General features: G+C 44.4%; 1 protein-coding gene across 4 annotated transcripts; it reads left to right on the top strand.

The window, feature by feature from the left end:
* The first annotated feature begins 139 nt into the window (after positions 1-139).
* On the top strand, positions 140-19,119 carry RCC1 (regulator of chromosome condensation 1). Of its 4 annotated transcripts, none has more exons than XM_034413621.3 (11): positions 140-295; positions 4,984-5,087; positions 9,646-9,715; positions 11,293-11,480; positions 12,593-12,772; positions 12,873-12,996; positions 14,416-14,538; positions 15,504-15,659; positions 16,456-16,575; positions 17,988-18,140; positions 18,664-19,119. In XM_034413621.3, exons 3-11 carry the CDS (start codon positions 9,658-9,660, stop codon positions 18,834-18,836), a joined length of 1,275 nt encoding a protein of 424 aa, XP_034269512.2. In that variant the 5' UTR covers positions 140-295; positions 4,984-5,087; positions 9,646-9,657; the 3' UTR covers positions 18,837-19,119. The 4 variants fall into 4 exon arrangements, with proteins under 4 accessions (XP_034269512.2, XP_034269514.2, XP_034269513.2 ...); XM_034413623.3 differs by having other exon boundaries at positions 158-278; XM_034413622.3 differs by having other exon boundaries at positions 180-282.
* The last annotated feature ends 8,478 nt before the right edge of the window (positions 19,120-27,597 follow it).

The raw sequence follows: 27,597 nt of genomic DNA, 5'->3' as shown, positions 1-27,597 counted from the left end.
AACCTCGATTGCAAAAAGAACGACTAGAAGAAGCCCAGCCGCGTCTTTTCACTTTTTGCGCGTCGCTTCCAAACCGGGAGGATTTCGGGAACGGTAGGGGGCGCTTTTTCCTCCTCCTTTTCACGGCCAATGTGGCCTCGGCGCCCAGTGCGCATGCGCCTCCGGATCAGGCCGGGGAAAGGGGAGGGGGGAAGTGGAGAAAGAGAAAGAGAGAGAGAGAGAGAGAGAGAGAGGAAGAGAGAGAAGCTTGGCCCGACTTAGAAGTGGAGGCGGCGAATGTAGGTAAAGAACGGAGGTGAGTTGATTGTGGGGGGGGGGGGTGGGGTGAGGACGGCGTGGGAAACACCGCAGGCATAAAGTGGGGTGGGGGTGGGTGGGGGGGAGGTAATATCTCCCCGTCCCTTCCCTTCAACCCCCCCCCCTCTCCATCCCATAATTTCCCGATCGCTCAAGTTACAAAAGGGCCCAGTCCCGGCCCACGTGGTTTTGGGAGAAAGTGCTGCAGGCGAACGTTCTAAGGATGGAACGCCAAGTAACAACTTCGCGTTCTAATCGGAGGGGGGCGGGGGGGGGGAGCGAACGCGCTTCAAAGCAGCGCCGGGAAAAAAAAAGGGGAAAGGCAAAGGGGCCGCCGCGGCTGAGTCCGGCGCGTGGGTGACCGCTTGCTCGTCCTCCCTCCCTCCCTCCCTCTCTCTCTCTCGCCTCCCTTCCTTCCTTCCTTCCTTCTTTCCCGGGAAGGGAGGCCCAGGCGGGAAATTCAAAATGCAGGCAAGGCTTCCTTGACAGTTAGGAGGTGGGGGAGCCAAAAAAAAAAAAAAAAAAAAGGGAACCATTCCATACGACTTATTTTGATTCCTTATTTTATAATAATAATAATAAAAGAATGAGCGGAAAGCCGGGCAGGCTAATCTGGTAGGCTTTTTTTTTTTTAATTACTATTTTTTTTTCTTGGATTTTTTTTGTTTTTTTAAATTTGATTTATATGCCGCCCTTCTCCGGAAACTCAGGCCGGCTTACAATGTGCTAAGCAATAGCCTTCATCCTTTTGTATATTTATACAAAGTCAGCTTATTGCCCCCCACAAACTGGGTCCTCAATGGATTCTGTAGTCTCTGTGCGGACTTCAACTCCCAGAATTTAACCTGTCTGGAAATTTCCAAGTTGGGAAAAACACTGCTGTAGAGAGGAAGGAGTGGGGGTGGGGTGGGGTGGGAAATTGATCTCCCAACTGGGCAGCTTTAAAACTTGAGAACTTCAACTCCCAGAATTCCTCAGCTGACCGTGCTGGCTGGGGAATTGTGGGAGTTGAAATCGGCAAGTTTGGAGACCCCCCCCCCCCCCCGCTTTAAGAAGGGTTGATCTGGGGCTCCTACGACTCCCGTAGAGCAGGGATCCCCAAATTCCTCAGCTCCTTGACCTTCCTAATGAAGTTTCAGATTATTCATCAACCTTCCCCTCGCCCTTTATTATATGAGGATAATTTAATAAGTGCTATTTTAACTACTTCAAAGGGACGCGGCGGCTCAGTGGCTAAGACGCTGAGCTTGTCGATCGAAAGGTCGGTAGGTCAGTGGTTCGAATCCCTAGTGCCGCGTAATGGGGTGAGCTCCCGTTACTTGTCCCAGCTTCTGCCAACCTAGCAGTTCGAAAGCACGGAAAAAATGCAAGTAGAAAAATAGGGGCCACCTTTGGTGGGAAGGGAACAGCGTTCGGTGCTCCTTTGGCATTTAGTCATGCTGGCCACATGACCACGGAGACGTCTTTGGACAGCCATCACCCGTTGCTCTTCCGGGTTGCGGCGCATTGGCCAGCTGATCTTCATACGTGTGGGAGTTGAGTTCCAGAATGCACGCAGCAGGCTGCTGCTCTTCCAGTTTCCAGCACACGCATGTGCACCGGCCACTTGGTCTTCTGGTTTCTGGTGCGCGTGCAAAGACCAGATGGTCGGTGCACATGTGCGCATCAGAAACCAGAAGATTATCTTCCCAGTGCACGCATGCGCACTGGGCGGCTGCTCTTTCAGTCTCCGGCATGCGCGCATGCACTTCCGTTTCGGCACTTTGGTGCCGAAAAGGTTCGCCAACACTGCTCTACACCAAAGGAGCACGGAATGCTGTTACCTTCCCACCAAAGTGTTACCTCTTTATCTGCTTGCATGCTTTCGAATCGCTAGGTGGGCAGGAGCTGGAGCAAGGAACAGGAGCTCATCCTGTTACGTAGCACTCGGGTCTCGAACCTCAGTGTCTTATTAACCATTGAGCCATGCCCCCCCTCCTCCTTTGTTCCTATATAGGTCCCTTTATATAGGCTCAGCTATTTTCTCTGCTTGAGCTTAGCCTACCTAAGAGGATAAGCTGGGGATAAAATGGACAGTGTGGACATGAAGATGGGTGATGTAATCACGATAATGTTTGTCAAATGGGAAGGGCTCATCCATCCAGAAGGACATTCCTTTGTATTAAAATAATATTGATTAAACTTCCAAAGATTAAAATACACAGTACAAAAAGAAACATAATACACAAAAAAAGGCAAGAAAACACACACACACACACACACACAAACAAAAGATATAAACAACCAAAAGCAAACATCAAAATTTCAATACTAATAACAACTTTTCTGCATCGGTATCTCTAACCTATTTAACCTCTTTACACAAATTCTACTTCTAAATACCTCTATCTTAAACTTACACCTTTATTTAAATTATCTTGATTTCTATTTACCATTTGATCTCATAACAAAACCATCCCTTAAATTTTATGTTTACTCTCCAGCCAGGAATACCATTTATTCCATATTAAATAGTACTCGGTGTTTCTCCCTCTCCTTCATTTCCATAGATAATCTGTCCATCTCTGCACATTTGAAGGACATTCCTGTGATTAACTAGACCAGCCATCCCTTTAACAAGAACATTGCTGTCCTTCCCAAGAACCCAAACTGCGCACCATAAAACGGTAGCCATGTTTATCCACCCAAGGTTGCACTGTGGTGTCCCATAGGAAAAAAACAAAGTTATGCTTCTATCAGGCTGAAGCAAAGCTGACAAGAGAAGCTGGAGAAGAGAGATTTAAGAAGTTTGGCCTCTTAAGCCAAAGTTTGCCACGTTTGCAGTTGACTCATTTTGTAGATAGAGAATATCTTTGTTTCTTTCCTGGCAGAATCCCTTCCAACAACTGTGACAGGTGGCACTCAAGACGAGAATAAATTCTTTCTCCAGGGCTCATTACTCCTTTGATGCCAGGGTGGGTTGGAATTGAATTTTTTACGAGGCTTATTTGTGAACTAGAAATTAGACCAGGTAGTCCTCGACTTAACGACCACAAAATTTCTCTTGTTAAGTGAGACATTGGTTAAGTGAGTTCTGCCCCATTTCATGACATTTCTTGCCAAAAAGCTGTTAAGTGAATCACTGCAGTTGTTCAGTTAGCAACCCGGCTGCTTAGTGAATCTGGCTTCCCCATCGACTTGGCTTGTCAGAAGGTTGCAAAAGGGGATCACATGACCCCGGACACTGCAACCGTCATAAATATGAAGCAGTGGCCAAGCATCTGAATTTTGACCAGGGGGATGCTGCAAAAGTCAGAACTGTGAAAAATAGAATAGAATTCTTTATTGGCCAAGTGTGATTGGACACACAAGGAATTTGTCTTGTTCTCAGTGTACATAAATAGGATAGGATAGGATAGGATAGGATAGGATAGGATAGGATAGGATAGGATAGGATAGGATAGGATAGGATAGGATTTTTTATTGGCCAAGTGGGATTGGACACACAAGGAATTTGTCTTGGTGCATATGCTCTCGGTGTACATAAAAGATAGGTTCATTAAGAATCATAAGGTACAACACTTAACAATAATCATACGGTACAAATAAGCAATCAGGAAACAATATCAATATAAATCATAAGGATACAAGCAACAAAATTACAGCCATAAGTCCCATTTTTTTAGTCCTGTTGTAACTTGGAACAGTCACTAAAATGAACTGTTGTAAGTCAAGGACTACCTGTATAAGGGAGACTTGTGTGTACAAGACTTTGGGGTCAGTCTTGCTCTGATCAGAAGTGACCCAAAGTATATCAAGCCAATTTCTTGGCTTGTGCCAGAATTGATGACTGTTTCTGTAAGTCAGTCAATGGCTTGTAAGGTCTATTCATAGATTTGGGAGTGTGAGACTACTAAGCTTAAGCTGCCACACCTAAAGATGAAGTAAGCAGGATAGACAGGAAAAACTTCCTTAGGGAAAATAGCTAAGAAGGAACCAAGTCCTTAATGAAATAAAGGGGGGGGGGGGAAAACCCCGGCACTTGAATCGGACAAAAGAAATTGGACCTGAGCACATGGGAACCCCCTCCCCAAGTCCCATCAACAGGACTCTGGGGGAATAAAAGGGGACCTAAAGCTCCGGTTGAAAGTGATTTGAGTGTGGGAAATCACACTCAAGGGCGAATGGGTGTGTGAGCAGGGTGGATTTGATTTAAATCAAGTCGATTTAAATCACTGGTCAAAAGGCTTGATTTAAAAATCAATTCGATTTAAATCATAATTTTTAAAGAGCAACCGTCATCTCTGTCCCGCAGTGGCTCTTCCTCCGACCCGCTGTTGACTCACCCACCGTCCCAATATTGCAGAATATACAGCCTCATGCCACATAACTAAGCTCCATTTCATGCTGAATAAACCGAATTATTAATGTAGCTTAAATAGAAAACTATCTTTAGATAGATTTTTTTTACTCCAAAAGCATTTTATTAAAATAAACCTGATTTAAGTAAAAAAAATAAAAATCTGATTTAAATAAAAATTCAGGTTTTTTTTGATTTTTTTTTTTTTAAAAATCATCGACTTTTTCCACCCTGTGTGTGAATGAGTGACCGACTGTATGCTGAACCTGAGAGCACACGGTGTATCGGGGTGTATCGGGGTGAGTGATGGTAAGCAGAATAATATTCTGATCTTCCTTTTATTTTAGGATTTTAAGAGTCCATGAGTTTTCCAAGCGTAGCCAATCTCTTGAGAGGACTGAACAGGTGTCCCTAAGGCAGCGGCACACTGCAGTTGTGAGCGTGCGTGCGTGTAAGTAACAATGCTTTACTATATCTGAAGGCTCTTTGCAAATAGCCTCAGGAGGTGTAAAACAAGGGAAACCTTTGTCTACAGAAATGGCTTCTGTCCCTGAGCAATTTCGGTGTTGAGACACGGTGGCCATGTTTTTTTTCTCTCTATGCATGTTGTCTTCAGAATGTCGCTTGCTGTTCCTTGTTGCTGGAAAATGGAAAAAAAAAACCCAACCATTTAGTGACAGACAGAATGAGTCAATTCACCATACCACCTTTGCAAGCTGCACTGGTTACCTGTCTCTTTTCTGAGCACCGTTTCCCCAAAAATAAGACCTCCCCGGATCATGAGCCCAATCGGGCTTTTGAGCACATGCACTAAAATAAGCCCTCCCCCTGAAAATAAGCCCTCCCCGAAAATATTTAAATGCATGCACAGCTGGTCCCCACCATTTCCTCTGGTTAGGGTTAGGGAGACAGAGCTGGAAATCAGGTAAGATGGCAAGAGGAGCCCCGTCTTGCTCCACATGCCCCAAAATAATAAGACCTCCCCGAAAATAAGGCCAAGCGCTTATTTCAGGGTTCAAAAAATATAAGACAGGGTCAATGTCAGCGATCCAGGAAACCCCCCAACTCCAAGTAAAACTCTGAAGCAAACATTTTTCAAAGTTCTCTTTACTAGAATAGGTAAACTGGCACATCTGGGAAAACCCGAATCTGAGAGGTCCGGGTTTTCCCTCAGTAAATCAAAACCCCCAAAACCATCCCCTCACTCCTCAGACGATCACATGCTCCAATCACCATCCGCCCCATCTCAAGACAGCACTCCGACCACTCCTTCTCCAGATGCAGGATCTGCCTGACCTTGACCGACAGGAAGAATGCTATTTTGTCTACAACCAACCCCCCTCCTTAATCCCCCCTCCTACTTTCCCACACAGGAGAAGGTGGCAGCATGGAAGCTTCCGGCCTAATATGGCTTCCAAAGGGGAAACATGGTACAGATCAAGTTTGTTGGTTACACCAATAAACCAGGGATGCTATTCAGCAGGTTCTGACAGGTTCTGGAGAACCGTTAGCGGAAATTTTAAGTAGTTCGGAGAACCAGCAAATGCCACCTCTGGCTGGCCCCAGAATGGGATAGGAATGGAGATTTTGCAGTATCCTTCCCTCAGGAGTGGGGAGGGAATGGGGATTTTGCAGTATCCTTTCCCTGGAGAGGGGTGGGAATGGAGATTTTGCAGTATTCTTCCCCCCAGGAGTGGGGCGGGATTGGGGATTTTGCAGTATCCTTCCCCTGGAGTGGGGTGGGAATGGAGATTTTGCAGTATCCTTCCCCCAGGAGTGGGGAGGGAATGGGGATTTTGCAGTATCCTTCCTCTGGAATGGGATGGGAATGGGGATTTTGCAGTATCCTGCTACACCCACCAAGCCACACCCACACAGAACCGGTACTAAAAAAAATTTGAATTCCATCACTGCAATAAACCCTAACGCAGCATGCAACCTGGTTAGCAATAGCACTTGGATTTATATATCGCTCCATAGTGCTTTACGGCAGTGCCCCCCCAACTTTTTGGGCACCAGGGACCGGTTTTGTGGAGAGAAGTTTTTCCGCGGACTGGAGGGGACCTAGTTTCGCATGCTGCCTGCATCCCGCACATGGGGCTTCGCTTGTTTGTGCAGCCTGGTTTCTGGCATGCCTGGGACCTGTGGACTGATCCACGGACCAGGGGCTGTGGACCTCTGCTTTATAGCCCTCTCTGAGCAGTTCAGAGTCAGCATATTGCCCCCCAACAATCTGGGTCCTCATTTTACCAACCTCGGAAGGATGGAAGGCTGTGTCAGGCTTGAGCTGGTCAGGATCGAACTCCTGGCAATGGGCATAGTTAGCCTCAATACTGCATTTTAGCCACATCACTACCGCAGTTCCTACGGTTATCCACAATTATTGTGAGGGACTGCTTATCTCTCTTGGGATACGCATAGCCAATATGAGCCCACAGGGGTCGAGTTAAACTTCCAAGTCCGTTCAATTATACTATGCAACTCTTCTTAATTTTATGTGTCTTTGTATTTAGCCTTTTACTGGGTTAGGATAATTGGGACGACTTTTGTATCTGCTTGTGGGTGTGGATATTATTAGCAGGACTCACCATAAGATCTTGTTCTTTATTACTTTTCTGTAATAATTTTATTACATTGCATTTTTTGTTTTGTTTTGTTTGACTTTATTACACGCTGTCCAGAATCAGATTGGAGTCGGGCAGCGTCTAAATTGAAAAAAATAAAATAAATCAAATTAAATGTGGCTTTTATGGTCAATTTTATAGTGATATTTTCAATTCTTTTATCACTCAAGCCAATTTAATTTGATTTTATTGCTTTCTGACAGTAATTATTTTATTACATAGAGTGTTGCCAAGCCTTTTTTGCAGCAGTGTTTAAAATTTGCAGGGTGCTATAGATAACAACCCTTCTATTAAAATACAGGTAGTAAACTCAATTGTATTTATACAGCTGCTATAAAAACGTCCTCCTTTGCTCTCTACTACCATATTTCCCCAAAAATAAGACCCTGTTTTATATTTTTTTGAACCCCGAAATAAGCACTTGGCCTTATTTTTGGGGAGGTCTTATTATTTTGGGGCGCGTGGAAGATGGGGATCCTCTTGCCGTCTTACCTAATTTCCAGCTCTGCATTTAAATATTTTCGGGGAGGGCTTATTTTCAGGGGGAGGCTTATTTTAGCGCATGCGCTCAAAAGCCTGATTCGGCTTATTATGAGGGGATGTCTTATTTTCGGGGCAACAGGGTAGTTGATAGATGCAACTTTTATTTAAGACCTTTCAGTCCTAACTTTTATCTTTTTTACACGGAACAATGTAAATGGAGCCTGAGTGGCGCAGCAGACTAATGCTACTGTTAAAGGTAGTACTTAACTTCCAGCTGCCTGCAATTACTGTGAGTTCAAATCTCGCCAGGCTCAAGGTTGACTCAGCCTTCCATCCTTTCTAAGGTAGGTAAAATGAGGACCCAGATTGTGGGGGCAATAAGCTGACTTTGTATAAATATACAAAAGGGATGAAGGCTATTGCTTAACGCATTGTAAGCCACCCTGAGTCTCTGGAGAAGGGCGGCATATAAATAAAATAAAAATAAAAATAAATAAAGTTCTCAACTAGCAAAAGTTAAGAGCCCAATAAAATACAGGTAGTCCTTGACTTACAACGGTTCATTTAGTAACTGTTCAAAGTTACAACGGCATTGAAAAATGTGACTTACAACCGTTTTTCAGACTTATGACCGTTGCAGCATTCCCCACAGTCACGTGATCAAAATTCAGCCCCTTGGCAACTGACTCATATTTATGACGGTTGCAGTTTCTGGGGATCACGTGATTCTCTTTTGAGACTTCCTGACAAGCAGAGTCAATGGGGGAAGCCAGATTCACTTAACAACCATGTGATTAACTTAACAATTGCAGCAATTTACTTAACAACCGTGGTAAGAAAGGTCGTAAAATGGGGCAAAACTCACTTAACAAATTTCTTGCTTAGTCAATTGTGGTTATAAGTCGAGGACTACCTGTAGAATAAAATAATAAAATAAAATAATAAAATAAAATAAAATAAAATAAATAAAATAAAATAAAATAAAATAAAATAAAATAAAATAATAAAATAAAATAAAATAAAATAAAATAAAATAAAATAAAATAAAAAAAATAGGAAGCTAATAGACTCTCCTGGTAAATATTTTCACGTGTTTTCATGTTCCTTCAGTGATTTCATTTTTTTAATGTAAAGATTTCTTCACTTGCTTTTTATCTACAGTAGTGGCCAAAAAACTAGCTCATAACACCACTTTTTTTTTGAGTAGTACCGTAAAATTATATATCAATGGAAAGAGAATTTAATCAAGAATGTAATGCAAGAACTTTTAAGAAGGATTTTCTATTAGAATAGCAGTTACAGTATAAAGAAGAAAAGTGAAACAGGTAGAAAAGAGATATACAAAAATTATCACCATGTCAGCTAATACTTAGTTGGGTAACCTTTAGCATGAATTATGGCCTTACAACGTCTTCCCATGGAGTGAACCAAGTCTTTGAGTTCTGCAGCTGTTATAATATAAAACCAAGATTGAATGATGGCTTCTATTAACTGGATTTTATTGCTGGGTTGCTTCTGACTAAGAAGTTTCTTTAGTCGGCTCCATAGATTTTCAATTGGGTTAAGGACTCTGGGCTATTCCCAGGCCATTCCAGCAGTGGAATGGGATTATCTTGAAACTCCAAAAAAAAAAAAAAAAAAAGGTGGTGTTATTAGCCATCAAACCTCAAAAATACACTTTTCCCAAAAGATTTCCACAATTTTGGCCACTACTGTACTATTCCTATGCATTACATTATTATTTTACATGAGCATTATTTTGAATCGTATTATTACTTTCTCCCTTTGGGCTGTCCTGTGTAGCTTCTACTGTAATGAAATTTGATTTGAAGTTAACATATTGAGATTTATTTCATTGAGGAGATCTGTTGCCCTTTCCTTTCCCTCTTTTCTGTCCCGCAGCTTTAAAGAAACATGCCAAGAAAACGGGTATTAGAAAAAGATGACATTTTAAAAGCGAAACGGACAAAAGGTGAGATGCCTCTTGCTGGGAATATTGCTTAGATCCAAGCACTTTCAGTGCTTTGCCAACAAACATTTTAATCTTTACCCTATAGTTCTTGCTGTTTACCAAACCCTTGTTAACTATGATTGATGTCAGCATGTTTCTTTGGTCCAGTGTTTCTCAATCTTAGCTGCTTGAAGATATGTGGATTTCAACTCCCAGAATTCCCCAACCAGCCCTGCTGGCTGGGGAATTCTGGGAATTGAAGTCCACATATCTTCAAGGGGCCAAGTTGAGAAACACTGAAAGTTTGGACTATGATTTTTATTTGCTTCAAAGAGTCCACTTCCTCTGAATGATTGAATGTAGGTAAATTTGGAAATTATTGTGAGAATAAGCACATCCTTTGTTAAAATTTATTTTTAATCTCAATGGGTATGCCGATCTCATGCTTTGCCCCAATAATGTTTCTCAACAGGTAGCCACCTCCTTGTCCAAAATACCATATTTTTCAGAGTATAAGACACACTTTTTTTTCCTCCTAAAAGAGGCTAGAAATTTGGGCGCGTCTCCAAATGTAAGCCTGCGCGGTGCCCAAAATGGCTACCTGGAACAGCTGCTGCCTTCTCTTACCTCTTCCGTGCTTTGCCTGTTTTAGTCACTGGAGCTCCCTCTAAAGATCAGCTGTGCTTTTGAAGCTGTTTTTCAGCCCCGACGTGAGTGAAGCGATCTTCCGTGCTTTGCCTGCTTTTCTAACTGCTGCTCCCTCCGACAATCAGCTGTGCTTTAGAAGCACAGCCCCAACCTCAAAACCAGTGAGCGAACTAATGTGCTGGGACTAGCCAGATGAATACCTGGTAGGCAGAATTCCCCCCCACCCCCTATTTTCCTTCTCAAAAACTAAGGTGCGTCTTATACTCTGAAAAATACGGTAGATTTAGTACAATAGTGGGTGAACTGCTGTTTCCAGAAGTTTGGGATTTCCACCCCTTCTCTCCTTCTTTGGATTTCTCCCTAACTTTGGGTTCAGAAAATAGAATCTTTGGGGCAAGGGCCCATCATTTGTGTCTTCTAGTTGTGCACTGCAACAACAGATTAACCTTTGTAGATTAGCCATAGGGCCAGTGTGTGTAGAGAATATTACAGCGTAGTACTCAATTTACGACCACAGTTGAGTTCGAAATTTCCCTTGCTAAGCGAGGCTTAGGTGAGCTGTGCCTCATTTTACAATCTTTTTGGCCACGGTTGTTAAGCGAATCACTGCAGTTGTTAAGTGAATCACGCAGTCATTAAACAAATCTGGCTTCCCGCATTGACTTTTGAAGGTTATAAACGGTGATCACGAGAGCCCAGGACAATGCAACCGTCATAAGTACAAGCCAGTTGCCAAGGGCTTGAATTTGATCCCGTGACTATCGGGATGCTACAGTGGTCGTAACTTCAAACGGTCACTGAATGAAAGGTTGTAAATCGAGGATTACCTGTTCAAAGATGCTGCTCTTGGTTTAGGAAACCTCCGACTGAAATGTTCAATTTTAAGCTCTCCGATTGGATTATGATACGTTGCTTTCTCTTTCACCTTCCTTCCTCCTGCTCTTATCCAGTTAGCCATTCCTCGCACCAAAGTGAGCCAGGATTGGTGTTGACTCTGGGGCAAGGTGATCTCGGACAGTTGGGCCTTGGACCAGATGTGCTGGCACGGAAGAGGCCCGCCGTGGTGAAGCTCCCTGAGAAAATTATCCAAGCTGAGGCAGGAGGGGTTCATACAGTGTGTCTGAGCGAAACAGGCAAGGTGAGTCCAAACCTACCTTGGGTTTCCTACAGCAGGAGTCACCAACCTTTCGGACATCAGGGACCACTAAATTCATAATTTTAAATCCCACGGACCACTAATATGATCTGTGTAATGACCGGCTGGGTGGGTGTGGTTAGGTGATCATGTGACTGGGTGGACATGGCCAACTCGATGTCACGCATGTCAAGGGGCACCTCGCCAGCCTCTGCTCGCCCCTCCCCTCCCAGCCACTCCTTGCCTGCCCGCCCGGGCTCCTTAGGGCCCCAACAGGAAGCAGTTGTTGGAGCTAAGCAGCCACCACAAGAAAGAGTTGGCAAAACAGGTGGCTCAGTTCAAATTGGATCTGACCGAGAAGGAGGCTCAGCAGAAGCAGCTCACTGAGGACTACGAGCATAGGCTTTCCAAGCAGAGGGAAGACCTGCGGGAGTGCAAGGCCAGGTATAGGTGCCTGGAGGCTCAGCAGGCTGAGATGGTTTAGGGCAGGGGTCAGCAACCTGCGGCTCTGGAGCCTCATGCGGCTCTTTGGACCCTCTGCTGTGGCTCCCTGTCAGGTGATCCCACCACTGGCTGGCCATCCCCTCCCAGTCACTCCTCGCCTGGCCTGAGAAGATAAGGGCGACGGCGAGGGATGGCCAGGGCAGAGACAGAGAGAGGGAGGGGAGGGAGGGAGAGAGAGCTATGTCAAAAGGATATTGTGGTTTCCAGTGTTTTTTAACAACTGGTTCTCTGCCCTAATGAGCGGTTGGGTAGGCGTAGCTACCGGGGGGGTGTCATATGACTTGTGGAAGTGAGTGACATCGGGTTGGCCACGCCCAGCCAGGTTTTGTGGCTCCCGGTGTTTTCTTTTCTGTGGGAAATGAGTCCAAATGGCTCTGAGTATTTAAGGTTGCAGACCCCTGGTTTAGGGAATGATACTGTCCGTGTTCTGTTTGTAAGGACTTACAAATAAAAATGCTAGTAATTCCACAACTGCTACCCACCCGTGAAATTACCTTTAAGGCTCTTCTTCTCTTCGGGTTGATAGGTTGACTCATAACTGACAACCTGGAGAAGTTCTGGTCCCGGATGTTCTTCTTTAATTTTACACCATGACCCTTGTCTTCTTCCAGATCTACACTTTCGGCTGCAATGACGAGGGGGCCCTGGGGAGGGACACTTCAGAGGAAGGGTCTGACGCTGTGCCGGGCTTGGTGGATCTGAAGGAGAAGGTGGTGCAGGTGTCAGCGGGGGACAGCCACACGGCAGCGTTGACGGAAGATGGACATGTCTTCATTTGGGGTGCTTTCCGGGTACGTTGTCTGTTTTGCTTGGGAGAAAAGCTGTCGTGTTTGGCTTCCTCTTTTAGGTTGCCCATTGGCTCTTTCTCTCATACATCTGCATCTTTTGTAGGATGAAAATGGCGTCATTGGTTTATTAGCCCCTCTGAAAGGCGAAGAGAATTTGGAGTCTATCAACGGCAGCTTATTCCCAGTAGAACTACAGTTGGATGTCCCAGTTGTTAAAATTGCCTCTGGTGAGTGACATTGGCTTTAGAGGTGCTTCTCACCAAACAGGTTTTTGAAAACCAAGTTGGTCTGTTTCACATGCAGTGTGCAACTCTGATGGGTGGCTTCAGCTTCAGCTAAATCAGCTGAATTCGCTTAGTAAATTCATGAACCTAGTCAGTGGCTCCGATCGTTCAGCTTGGAGGCTAAAGACGCAGCACGACCTTCTCCAATTCGAAGAGACACTTGTTTGGCAGGCTGAGACAAAGAGGCAGCCCGGAACCAGCGAAATCTGGGGGCTGGGCAGGGGACAGAATGTATCTGCCCTCAGTGTGGAAGAGATTGCCACTCTCGAATTGGCCTTTTTAGTCACACCAGATGCTGTTTTAGGACCTCTTTCCAGAGCACGATACCATAGTCCCTTGAGACTGAAGGTTGTCAATGATGAGTCAGTGGATGATGTTTGGGTTGACAGTCTGTTTGATAACTGATAACCTGGATTTACTTTCCACTGAGTAAAGGTGTTTTTTTTTTAAAGGCAGGTTTTTTTAAGGGGAGCTTTAATGGTTTTTAACATTTAATATTGATTTTATCTGTTTTTTTTTATTGCTGTGAGCCGCCCTGAGTCCTTTCCGGAGAGAGGGTGGCATATAAGATAGATAGATAGATAGATAGATAGATAGATAGATAGATAGATAGATAGATAGATAGATAAATTAATTAATTAATTTCCCCCCGTGCTTTGAATTCCAAAAAGGATAGGAATCAACTTTCTAACTCAGCATCGCCCCTTGACAGTCTCCGTGGTCATGTGGCCGGCATGACTAAACGCCAAAGGCGCACGGAACGCTGTTACCTTCCCACCAAAGGTGGTCCCTATTTTTCTACTTGCATTTTTTACGTGCTTTCGAACTGCTAGGTTGGCAGAAGCTGGGACAAGTAATGGGAGCTCACTCCATTATGCGGCATTAGGGATTCGAACCGCTGAACTGCCAACATTTCGATTGGCAAGCTCAGGATCTTAGCCACTGAGCCATCACGTTCTTTAAATATATAGATAGTAGTCATTAAAATCATTTTTAAAAAGGACCATGTAATACCATTCCAATCTTTTAACCTATTAATAAGTCTACACCACGTGAGACCGTACTGCTCCAACTTCTCATTTTTACAGTAAGAAAACCCTTTCAAAAAATGATAGAAAACACTTCTGAATCAATTCTTTTAACTTCTGAAATATAGATTTCTTCCAGTCCACCTGAGAAAGCTCTCTTTCTGAGTGATAATGGAGTTCTTCATAAAAAGTCAGATTCCATATTTACACACACACACACATACACACACACACACAATTCAGCATCCCATCTGAATTGCATCTCCAGTACTCAGAAATAGAATCTTGGGGGGAATTCTTCAGCTACCCATAAAGCAACTTGTCCTCTTTTTAGGGAGCCATCACTTGGCTTTGGTGTCCAATACGGGCAACCTTTACACCTGTGGATGTGGAGACAATGGTCAGCTGGGACGCGTGCCCCAAATTTTTGTGGTCCGAGGAGGAAGAAGGGGCTTGGGTGAGTTCAGCATTGAATTTAATTTTAATTTAATTCCTCTGATAACAGTGTTTGGTTCAGCAGCAGTTTATTTTATTGGATGGACCAGTTTTATCTACTGAATTTGTCCTGTTTGTTGCATTTTTTTTTTTTTTTTTTGGCCTTCTCTGAATGCGATTGTCAACCCGCGAAGTGAATTAGGGCATCGGTCGGAACCCTGACAGCGATTACATATATATATATGTTTTCTGAGGTTTTTGCGGGTGTTTGTATGTAGGTATTTGGTTATTCGGGTTTTCTCCCGCGTAAAATTGGAGGTGTCTTGGCAACGTTTCGACGAAGTCTCATTCGTCATCTTCAGGCTGGTGTTTTCGGCTTCGTGCTTCTAGGAGCAATGTGTGTGATTGCAGCTGTTTCTTCCTTTTAACTGCCAGTGGGGGTGTGAACTGATTGGGTGGGAGCTTGGCTGTGTTCTGATTGGTTTGGGGTTTGGCTGTGCTCTGATTGGATGGGGGGTGTTATACATATATATATATTTGTGGTTAGCCATGCAAATGGTATCTAAGCCCCAACAATCCATCCCTGATTAAATATAGGTAAAGGTAAAGTTTCCCCTCGCACATATGTGCTAGTCATTCCCGACTCTAGGGGGCGGTGCTCATCTCCGTTTCAAAGCCGAAGAGCCAGCACTGTCCAAAGACGTTTCCATGGTCATGTGGCCGGCATGACTAAACGCCAAAGGCACATTGAACGCTGTTCCCTTCCCACCAAAGGTGGTCCCTATTTTTCTACTTGCATTTGTTACGTGCTTTCGAACTGCTACGTTGGCAGAAGCTGGAACAAGGAACAGGAGCTCACCCTGTTACGCGGCACTAGGGATTCGAACCGCTGAACTGCCGACCTTTCGATCGACAAGCTCAGCGTCTTAGCCACTTAATTAAATATAATGCATGAATATTAAGCTGATTCTTCCACTCTTCCACCAGAGCGGCTGTTGCTCCCCCAAGCGGTCACCATAAAGCAGAGAGGCTGTAAGACCAAAGGCAACATCAAAGATGTCTTCTGTGGCTCTTACTCCACCATTGCCATTACGCAGGAGGGGCACGTGGTTGGATTTGGCCTCTCCAATTATTACCAGTTGGGTGAGTTGATGTTCATCGTAGGACTTGAGATATACCCAGTGCCCTCATGGTAGAATGGACCTCTCTCCGAAGACCTTATGATCCCAAATCAGGGGAGGCTTTCTGTATCCTAGAGGTACGCTAGCTTTGCTTCTTATTTTGAGCTGCTCCAATCTTCAAGGATCTTTATGATCCCCAAAAAAGTGGGGGAGAGCCTTGTTGCCATTCAGGTTGATGGGGATTCAGGAGGTGTCCAGAATAATCTGGCGAGGCAAGGAGATCTCTGAGGACCTTATCATCGTCTTCATTTAACGACCCCATAATCCCTCGCGGGGCGGAGTCTGGGCGACTGAATGGAGCTAGCTGATTGTTTTAATGGCCAGATGCCTTTCCTGTCGCCAGTACGGAGTTTTGTTCAGCAGATTTATTCGCAGTGTGCCCAGAGAGAGAAATATCTGCCTCTACCTAGGATCTCCGAGGATTTTATGATCCTAAATAATTCGGGAGGAGGTTTTCCTCTACCTGACGAAAAATAGGGAAACAGAATGATACTATTGTTTATGAAATTTGTGATGTTTTTTTTTTTTTTTTTGTGATCATGATGTTGTGCAGGGAGGCAGGAGTCTCAGTGCTAGAGGAAGAAAGGAGTGATTTGTTTTTCCTCTGACAAACTTCTCGGGTTAGGACTAGTTCCACGTGCTTGTTGCTGATACGTAGTTTCTAATCACTTGTAGCAAAATGGCCTTAAAATGGTAATGGGCTGCTGGTATTGCATTCATCTCCATTAATCTACCATTTGCTTTTCTATCCCTCCCAGGTTCCCAAGAAATTACCACTTATTATTCTCCAAAGATTCTGACAGCATTTAAGAATTCCACCCGATCGTGGGTTGGATTCTCTGGTGGGCAGCATCACACTGTCTGTCTGGATTCAGAAGGTGGGTCACCTGGAAGTGTAGATTCATGGGAAGCTGTTGGTCACTGCTCTGCCCTGGTCAGGCACCACCTACAAGAGCAATAGCAATAGCACTTAGACTTAAAGGTAAAGGTTCCCCTTGCACATCTGTGCTAGTCGTTCCCGACTCTAGGGGGTGGTGCTCATCTCCGTTTCAAAGCCGAAGAGCCAGCACTGTCCGAAGACGTCTCCGTGGTCATGTGGCCGGCATGACTAAATGCCAAAGGTGCACAGAATGCTGTTACCTTCCCACCAAAGGTGGTCCTTATTTTTCTACTTGCATTTTTTATGTGCTTTCGAACTGCTAGGTTGGCAGAAGCTGGGACAAGTAATGGGAACTCACCCTGTTACGCGGCACTCGAACCACTGAACTGCTGACCTTTCGATCGACTAGCTCAGGATCTTAGCCACTGAACCACTGCATCCCTCATTTATTTTATTTATTTATTTGTCAGATTTATATGCTGCCCTTCTCCCATAGGACTCGGGGCGGCTCACAACAATAAAACAACCCGACAATAGATAAAGATTAAATAATATTAAAAACCAATTTAAAATCCCCGAATCCCCAAGTTAAAATCCTTAGACTTATATATCACTTTATAGCGTTTTATAGCCCTCTTTAGGCGGTCTACAGAGTAAGCATATTGCCCCCAACAACCCTCAGTTTACCCTCCTCGAAGGGATGGAAGGCTGAGTCAACCTTGAGCTCCACCAGGGTCGAACTCCAGACTGTGGGCAGAGTTGATCTCCTTGGGTTGGGTTGATTTCTTTCTTTGCATGAATCTCTGTTCATTTGGGGAGCTGAAGGGATCCTATATACCAGTGATGGCTAACCTTTTTGTTGCTGCGTGCCGAAAGTGCGCGCACCCATAATGCAATGCGCCTGCAATTCCACCTGTGCGCCCCGCCTCCCACGCAGACCCGCACAACCCCCACATGCACTGTGTGCATGCGCCCCCGCACTCCCCCTGCCTCCGCGCATGAGAACACGCCCCTGCACTCTCTCTGCACATGCATATGTGACCCCCGCACTCCCCCTGCTTCCCCATGCATGCGTGCTCAACCTGCATGCACCCCCTACGCATGCACAGCAGAGACCCGAAAACCAGCTGGCTGGTGGGAGGCACACACGCATGTGCGGTGAAGCTGAACTAGGGCGACGGCTTGCATTCCCGCAGAGAGGGCTCTGCGGGCTACCTGTGGCACGCGTGCCATAGGTTCGCCATCACGGTTATATACAAATCCGGACGCCGCGGTTGCTGTCCATAGAGTCTTTGAAGAGTTTGTATCATGGAAACTTGTGTATATCTTCATTGTTGGCTTTATTGGGGTTCCTCTTAACAAGACATCTTCTCTTTCTTTCTCTCTTCAATGGTTCCCACCTTCCAACAGGCACTGTGTATAGTCTTGGGCGTGCAGACTATGGTATGTTGGGCCTGGGAAAAGAAGTTGGCGAGAAGAACTCTCCCACCGCTGTCCCTGGTTTGCCCAAATCAACTTCGGTGGCCTGCGGGGAACGAGTTGGCTTTGCCGTGACGGCAGATGGTAAGCCTGAGCAAATATGGAGAACTAGATGTTGCTTCTGAAGCTTTGCACGGCAAATTGTGTCTGCTTTCTAGTCATTGCATTAACACTTGGTTTATTTTTAAGGGCTACATTTGCCCTTAAAAGATAAAGGGAAGGATGCCGCATTTTTCCGGGTGTCTCATCACATGCCCAAAACATTCTAACTTTCGCTTTTTTATGGTTTTGATGATTTCCCTTGGTTTTCCCAGGCAGCTTGTCACCTCCTCATTTCTGATTTTGTCAACCCAATTTATACGTAACAGCCGCCTGTAAATCCACATTTCAAATGCTTCTAGTTTCTTCAAGTGGCTTTCTGTCAGAGACCAACTCTCCGCTCCGTAGAGCAAGATAGAAAAGATGTAGCATCTGACAAATCAATCTCTGATTTTCAATTTCTCATATACATGCAGGAATTAACCCAAGACAATCAGCTGTGCATGCCTTAACTAGGTAGGATATGGCTGCTCAGTGTTTTTGATCTTCATGCTCTACCTCCCTGTAGGTCACGCCTTTGCCTGGGGCATGGGGTCAAACCTCCAGCTTGCCACAGGAGATGAAGAGGACGTCTGGAGCCCTGTTGAGATGTCCGGCCAGCAGCTGGAGAACCGCAGAGTTCTTTCCGTGACAGCTGGAGGGCAGCACACCGTCTTGCTTGTCAAGGATCAACAGAGCTGACAATTTGTTCCTGCGGCCCCGTCAGGAACCCTCCAGGGGGCACTCGCTGTCTGAAGCTTTTGGGGCCAGGTTTTGAAGACTTGCCCTTCTTGTGGGGAAAGGAAAAAAACCAAAAACTTTTCAAAGTTTCTTTGGAAAAGAAAATTAGCTGGAGATAAAAGATACTCTTCTGAATGCTGGAATTTTGTTGAAATCCAAAGCAGATTATCTTGTATCGAACGGGGGAACGGAGACCAGCCTTCCCCACCCTTAAAAAAAGGAAAAAGAATCAGTGTCTGAAAAATCTGTTTTACTACCATTTTTTTGCTTTCACTAGCTGTTTTTCCATGCTTTTATCGATCGTTGAGTCACTTGGAATTTCCCCCGGTTCTGTGGGTTTTGGGGCTTCACCTCGGTTGCGTTCTTAGCTATTTATTCTTCCCTTTTAAACGTTTTTAATCCCTCGCAATGCTTGCAATTAACTGTTGGGAAGTGCGGTCTCTTCAATTTAAGTGCGAAAAAGCCTGCTGCTGCTTTTCACCAGGTGTCGTCTTTTGCCTAAAGCAGCAGAGTAAATTGCGATGGCACCAAGAGCCGTTTTATAGTTCATGGCATCGGTTGCTCTCACCGAGATCTCTTCTTCAAGATTTTCAGGGTTATGTAGGCAGAGTACATCATCACCTCCAGCCAGTGAACTCCAGGGGACAGGCTGCTTCAGAGGGAGGAACAGCGTAAATAAGCACATTTTCCAAGTTGGATGCTTTAACAAAAGGATGCACATTGGTTCTACTTTCCCTTATTCCAGGAAAAGAAGGCCTTTATCCTTGTAGGAAATCCGAATTCCTCAATCCTTGTAATTGTGGTTGGGGGAGAAAGATGGTTCCTAAGTGGAGAGCGGGTAAAAGGTTTCTCCTTTTTGGAGAAATTCTTGAGTGTTTCCTTATAGAACCATTACTATAACTCCCATTGATGTAGTTGCTAATCTCCCAAACAACTAAACCTGAACAGAGACTTCCAAAGACCCAGCATTGCTCGGGGCATCCAACAAATCCTGTTTTTTTTATATTTTTAAAGTGGCACCTCTGGTTATTTTTTTCCTGGAAAAGTTAAATTTAGGAGACCAGCTTCAAGTTCTCTCAGGTGTTCCTTCGTTAGTTGCCTTGCATGAATAGCAGAGTGATTTTTTTCCCCTCAACTTTTCCGTGTGGGGCCATGCTTTTAAACCATATTTTCAATTTAGTTTGACAGAGACAGGTAAAACGGCTTGTTCAAAGGAGCTGCTTGTCAGTCGATTCTTAACAAAGATGAAAGGAGCAAAACCAGCCCAAGAAAAGCCATGGTTAGATCATGGAAAGTAAGCCAGACTGAGATGGAAACCTTTGTGCATGCCAGCCACGTTCTGTCATCTCCCACAGCTAAAATTTCTTGCAATTCTAGAAAAATTTTAGGTGCATTTTTAAAATAACGGAGTTCCTGCGGCTTCAGGAAACCAGGGGAAGGGGAAATTTAGAGAGGTAAAGAAATCATATATATATATATATATATATCTCTTTGGTAGCATTTGCCAAGGAGGCGCAACACACACATCTGTGAAATCCTAACGTTTGAAATAAATTTGAGTTTTGATAGTTCTGTGTTTGTGTATTATATAGAGTAGTTGAAAGTGCATTGACTAAAATAGAAGTAGGGGAACTCATCACCTTGAAGACGCCACACTACAGGTTCCATCATCTGACTTGGCTTAGGCTGGTTTAGGCTGGAGGATGTTTGAGTTGCAGAAACCTCAAGAGGAACTCAAGTTTACTCATACCTTCTGTTGGGAATTCTATATATATATCAGGGGTGAAATGCTCCTGGTTCGGACCGGATCATCCGATCTGGTAGCGATGGCAGTGGGTGGTTCGGAGAACCGGTAGTAAAAATCCCTGCCCCCCCCCTTGCCCAGCTAAACTGCGCGATCATCAGGCTTTTTTTTTTAAACTTTTAAAAGCATTTTTTCTACAACCTCTGGCCCGAAAAAATGCTTTTAAAAGTAAAATTTTTTTTAAAAAAGCCTCTGATGATTGCACGGCTCAGCTGGAATCATCAGAGGCTTTTAAAAGCATTTTTTTTCTGCAACATCTTAAGGTTGTAGAAAAAATGCTTTTAAAAGTAAAAAAAAAGAAAAGTTGGCCATGCCCACTCAGTCACATTACCCCCACCACCACCAAGCCACGGCCACAGAACCGGTAGTAACTATATATCTATGTCTGTCTGTCTGTCTAATTGTGTGTGTGTGTGTGTGTGTGTGTGTGTATACACACAGCAAGAATGCATTCTAAAATTGCAGCAAGAAATTGCAGCAAGAATGCATTCTAAAATAAATGGGACAGCTCAAATCAACAGTGCTGTGAAAAGCATCTGTATTTTTCCTTTGTGTGTGTGTGTGTGTGTACAAGCACCTTTGAGTCAGCGTTGACTCCTGCCACCTGCCTTGACAAATCTCTGCACAGTTTGCTTGGTGAGATCTCAGAAGTGGTTTGCCATTCCCTCTTTCCTAGGGCTGAGAGAAAATGACTGGCCCAAGATCACCCAATTGGCTTCATGTGTCAGGCAGGAATAGAACTCATGGTGATCTGGTTTCTAATTGGATGCTTTAACCACTGCAACCAAATGCTTTGTATATTTTTTTCCCCTAACCTGGTTCTTATTTTGATGAAAGAATTTGCTTGCAGAATGTTATCCGAGAACAAGATTACAGGAAAAAAAAAATTGCGAATTAATTAAGCGAACAAGGGATGCATTTGTAGGTCATCTCTGTAGCCTCCTTCTCTTCCTAGCTCCATTAAATCCCAAGGAAAGGCATCAGGTAAGGCTTGTTGGAGAAGCATTTTTGATATTGGGCAGCTGATAGCAGAGCGACGTCTGGATATGCGAGAGGAAACTACTACAAGCAATAGCATGTCCTGCTACCCCCAAAGTTAAAAGCTTAAAAAAATGGAGAAATTCAAAATTTCTCTGAATTTCAAGTGAGCTGTGGATAACTATAATGTAGAACTTTAGAAGCTGCTCTGGCAGGGGAAACCTGGCACAATTAAATTAGGGATGGGGTGAGAAGAGCTGTCTCCATCAAACAAAGCTGTATAAAAAGGTGAATCTTTATCATGGGATGCAAATATTCTAGTTCTATGAACTGCTCACTAGATGGCAGCAGAAATCAGATGATGAGCATTTTAGCAATTTTAGGTCAAAAACAACCAACCTTTTAAAAAAACATTGATGAAGATCCACAGAGACTAATAGAAATACTGATGATGTAAATCACTGAGCAGAAAGAAATACAAGTTTGACTTTTCATAAGCCTGATGCAAACAACGCACTACAGATGGAGATTTTCTAGAAGGTGGCTTTTATTGATATATACCAGCTTCCCTCTCCCCCCAATTTTGGCAACTTTAGGATGTGTGGACTTACAGTAAGCTCCCACAATTCTCCAGCCAGTGTGAGTTCTGGGAGTTGAAGTCCACACTTGCCTTTCTGGTGATGATAGGGTGCCAGTGCTAGACCCTTAATCCAAGGGTGTTAACCTTGGTGACTTTTAAATCCGGTGGAATTCATTCCCCAGGATTCCTCAGCCAGCATGGCTGCCTGGGGAATCCGAGGGGGTGGGGTGGGGGGTTTGAAGTCCAGGAGTCTTAAAAGTGACCAAGGTTGGACACTCTTGTCTTAATCCCTAAGAAATAATTTAACAAAATAATCCCAACCATACAAAGAATATGGTCCTTGTTACACAGGAGCTTTTCTAGAGCTATGAAGATAATTTAAGGCAAGCCTTAATGGTATTCACTTGATGGTATTCACTGACTATCCATTGTCTCCTTTTAATGACCCCATAATCCCTTGTGGGGTGGAGTCTGGACAACTCTACGGAGCTGAGTGTTTGCTGGCCGGATGCCTTTCCTGTCACCAATGCGGAGTTTTGTTCAGCAGATATAATATTCTCCAGTGTGCCCAGAGAAAGAGGAATAAGTGCCTCTACCTAGGATCAAACTCAAAGCCTCCTGATTGTGAGGCAAGAGCTCCACCTCTAGGCCACCGCACCACTCCACTGACTATCCATTATCCCTGTGCCAAAAAGTATGGCATAAAAACAAGACTTTCAACTGATGTGAATTGTCTAGGCAGTCGATCTATCAGTTTCAGTGCTCCAAAGGGGCTTTGTCAATGGCAAGAAGGACGCCTTGACTTTGATCCTTTATTGATGGAGCTTGGTTTAAAGCTTTTAAACCAATAAGACGTTAGAAACCAATTGTCTCCTTTAGAGCTCGCAAGGTTCAGGTCCCTTCTGCCTCTTTCATTTAGTGAAAGCATCAGTGCCTGTTCAATTGTCATCCCAATTACAAGGAATGCACGACCTCCACCCCCTTGGCTGATGGTAACAGCCTGAAGTGTCCTCAAGAAGCAGCCCACTCACGTAGTCTCCGTGCTGTAGCTGCGCTTCAGCTGATCATCTCAGCAGGACACCTTACGCGACGCTGATGTGAAAAGGAGAAGTAATAAGGAAGAAGGGCCTTTGCCATTCCAAACCTCAGGGCTTGCGTCCCTGTTGTCTGCCAGCTGTAATTTTACAACAGGGGTAAGAAGTCACCACCTCTGGCTGCCTTGCTCTGTTGGGGAAGACTGGTAAACATTAGGAGAGGATGTTAAAAGGGAGGCGGTGGAGATGGAGAAGAAGGAATTGAATTAAGAAAGGGTCTTTTTTGGGGGGAGGGTGTAGTTCATGAAATAGGGGAAGAGCTTTAAATGAGGATGAAACGGAGCAGAAAAGATGGTTCTGGAGAACTGGTAGCAGAAATTTTGAGTAGTTTAAATGCTGACTGAGGAATTCTGGGAGTTCAAGTCCATAAGTCTTAAAGTTGTCCACTACTCCAGTTGGAGAACCTTGGTCTAAAAGACCATGGTCACTAAACCTTGAAGCCCAACAGATCACGGCTATGAAAGCCAACACCAATAGCAAACAGTGATTGGTTGACTCTGTGTTCCAAAGTTTTTCCCAAGATTCTGTCAAGGGCATCATCCTGATCCAGGGAGAGAGGTCCATTGAAAGGATGAAGGGCAGTTTGTTCTTTGGCAACAGATGTGTTAAGAGCCCCGGTGGCGCAGTGGTTAGAATGAAGTATTGCAGGCTATTTCTGCTGACTGCCAATGGCCTGCAATTTGGCAGTTCGAATCTCACCAGGCTCAAGGTTGACTCAGCCTTTCCATCCTTCCGAGGTGGGTAAAATGAGGACCCAGATTGTTGGGGGCAATAGGCTGACTCTGTAAACCGCTTAGAGAGGGCTGTAAAGCCCTTTGAAGCGGTATGTAAGTTTAAGTGCTATTGCTATTGCTACAGATTGTAAAAACTAGTTTATTATCTGTGTGAATGGATGACTCAGTCACCGGTCAGTTACCAAAGTTGGAATATTCTTATCTCATGGCTTCCAACAAGAGCTTTTCAAGGCATGATCATTATACGCTGAGTGTTAGTCCACTGGGGTAAAGAAATCAGGAAGCATTGCATTCTTATATATGCATCCTGTTCCTTGGTGTTCTAGCATCAAAGCACTCTGGAATTAAAGGAATGCTGATTAGCAAAAGCAAAGCTTGCAGGAGCTTAGAGAAGTTTATGTATGGCTTTGATAGCTATGCTCCTGAAAAAAAATATCAATAGCTTTGTTGCCATTGTTTAGTTTCATTTTGAGAAACTGAATTTGATAAGATCAATATACACAGGCTTTAGAATTGTGCAAGCATTCAATTCCAATGTGAATAAATGGGAGGATTTAGATATCACTTCAGTGACTGTGCCCCTCATTCCTTATTTCTTAAAACTAGACAATCATTATTCCCATAATATGCATAAGCAAGTTAGTTCCATCCAAGCAGCTGTATTTGCCCAAAAACAGGCAAAGTTTGGTTACTAGTTTTTCTGTGGTTTTTCTAAAATGTGAATCCACTCCGCTTGTTTTTAAGGCTTGGTGTAGTGTGCAAATCCAGAAAAAGATAAATGTGCTATGTGAATGCAGCCAAAGTGTTAGAGTGGGAGTGGGAATGGGAGTCTCCAAACAAAGCAACTTTAAGACTTGTGGACTTCAATTCCCAGAATTTTCCAGCCACCCTGGCTGACTGAGGAATTCTGGGAGTTGAAGTCCACAAGTCTTAAAGTTGCCAAGGTTGGAGACCTCTGATCTAAACCATCCATGTTGACTAGGGAACTCTGGGAGTTGAGGTCCATATGTCTTAAAGTTGCCAGGTTTGAGAAACACTGATCTAAAAAGCTTCAGCTGCCATCAGTCTTGTTATGTTAACGATTGGATGGCTTACTAGTTCTCAATTACAGGATCCAACGATATCTTTAATTAGGTTCAGTGCTTTCATTTATCCAATTACCAGAAGTGTTCCCAAGCTGGAGACTACCTATTCTACTTTGGGCAATACACATCGCTTTTTCTGACCTAAGGGCCAAGCATTTTTATGCAAGGCTGACTTCGTGAAGTCAGGGTTGAGCCAGGACAACTGTTACATAGAGTTTTATTTTATTTGGATGCAAGGTAATTAAAATGAAGTAGAATAGAATACAATATTTTATTGGCCAACTATAGACACACAAGGAATTTGTCCCCGATGCAGAAGTTCTCAGTGTACATTCAGCAAATATTCAGCAATATACTGCAGCTGCCAAAAAAAAGCCAGTGCAATCCTAGGCTGCATCAACAGAGGGATAACATCAAGATCACAAGAAGTGATAATGCCACTTTAATACTGCACTAGTGAGGTGAGAGTTGAAAACTGCATCCATTTCTGGTCCCCATGAGACAAAAAAGATGCTGAGACCCTAAAAAGTGTGGGGGGAAGATTAACAAAGATGATAAAGGGTCTGAAGGTTGAATCATATTTATTTATTTATTATTTATTTATTGGTTCGATTTATATGCCACCCTTTTCCGGAGACTCAGGGTGGCTTACAATGCGTTAAGCCACAGCCTTCATACTTTTGTATATACCTGTTTAGTAGGGCTTTTGCCCCCCCCCCAAGCGGTGTTCTTTTTTATATAAAGTCAGCTTATTGCCCCCACAAACCGGATCCTCCTTTTACTTTCCTCGAAAGGATGGAAGGCTGAGTCAACCTTGAGCCTGGTGAGATTTGAACTTGCAGTAATTGCAGGCAGCTGGTGTTACTTAACAGTGCTTTATTCTGCTGCGCCACCAAGGCTCTTGATGAATGATGAATGGTTGAGGGAATGAAGTGTGTCTAGCCTATCAAAGATGAAGGACTGCAGGGGACACAATAACTCTGTTCTAGTAGTTGAGGGCAGCGGTGGGTTTACAATACTCTTACCACTGGTTCACCACATGCACACAAGCTCGCTTCGCGCGTGCGCCATCCACACATGTGCCCGCCTTCCATGCATGTGCTTTGCTCACGCATGTGAGCCACGTTGAAAACGTGGCTAAATAGGATGGCATTACATTCAGGCGGGTGGCTGAATACCGCCTCTGGTTGAGGAGCTGTCACAGAAAAGAGAAGGTTGACTTATTCTCCAAAGCACCAGAGGACAGGACAAGAAGTGATGGTTAGAAGCTTGATTAAGAGAGATTCCAACCCAGAAGCAAGGAGAAATGTTCTGACAGTGAGAACAATCAATCAATGGGACAGCTTGCCTCTTTGAGTTGTTGGTGCTCCATCATTGGAGGTTTTCAAAAACAGTCTGGACAACCATTTGCCTGGGATAGTTGGGTTAGAAGACCTCGGACTGTAGCCTCTTCTAGCCCTATGACCTATAATTCAATTATTTGAATCCCTATGTGGGATTCAAATAATTTAACAACTGGTTCTCTGCCCTAATGACTGGCTGGGTGGGCATGGCCATGGCGGGTGTAGCCAGGGGCTGTGACAGGCAGCACTCGGCCTCCTGAACCACCTGGGAGCAAAAACGGGCCATGGGGGGATGCACTGCCCCCCCCATGCCCCATTTTGGGCCTAGTAGGCCTCCTTGCACTTACCTGGGAACCAAAATGGAGCACGTGGGGACTCCTGGAAGAGGTGGGGCAGGGTGGGGAGGGAAGGGGGCCACCCAGCAATTTAACTATCGGTTCTCCCGAACCGGCTGAATCCCACCACTGCCTATGACTCTATGTTCTATGTAAACTGACTTAAGCAATTATTTCCCACAGCAGAGTGTGTAGTTGGGATTATTTGCACATTGTCTACAATGGCAGGTATGACCTCCTAGCATGACCCATTGTACCTAACAGGGATAGGCAAGTTGGTTCCCTCCAGATCAGTGATTTTCAACCTGTGGTCCATGGACTCCTGGGTGGTGGTGGCCTGTAATGTCATCACAAGGAGTCCACGGAGGTTTGATGCAGTCCAGTGCTTTAAATCTTGAGTTAAGTCTTGGTGGTCGGTGGCCATAGTCTGTGGCCACAAAAGGTATTTAAAGAGGGTCCATGGTGAAGAAAAGGTGGAGAACCACTGCGCCAGATGTTTTAAACTACATCTCCCAGAACCCTTTGCTTCTTGTCTGAGGATGAGGATTCCCTAGCTCAGGGGTCAGCAACCTGCGGCTCTGGAGCCTCATGCGGCTCTTTCACTCCTCTGCTGCGGCTCCCTGTCACTCAAAATATGCGTCACAACTGCCAATGTGCGACACCTGCCAGCAAGCGATTTATTGAGCTTTTCAACCCCCGGTAGGCCAACCGTGGATAAATCCAAGAAAAGAAAAGTTTCAGAAGAAAACAGAATGTTTAGTTCAACTAC

The sequence above is a fragment of the Pantherophis guttatus genome, chromosome 10 (genome assembly GCF_059756535.1).
Source record: "Pantherophis guttatus breed Tessera chromosome 10, ASM5975653v1, whole genome shotgun sequence".
NCBI classification, from domain to species: domain Eukaryota; kingdom Metazoa; phylum Chordata; class Lepidosauria; order Squamata; family Colubridae; genus Pantherophis; species Pantherophis guttatus.
This window is presented reverse-complemented; position numbering and strand designations above follow the sequence as displayed.

Bases quoted from the DNA above. Each gene is read 5' to 3' on its own strand.
- RCC1 (XM_034413621.3), top strand. From the start codon at position 9,658: ATGCCAAGAAAACGGGTATTAGAAAAAGATGACATTTTAAAAGCGAAA. The intron at 12,997-14,415 runs GTGAGTGACATT...TCCTCTTTTTAG, and splicing joins AGTTGTTAAAATTGCCTCTG to GGAGCCATCACTTGGCTTTG. The intron at 16,576-17,987 runs GTGGGTCACCTG...ACCTTCCAACAG, and splicing joins TGTCTGTCTGGATTCAGAAG to GCACTGTGTATAGTCTTGGG.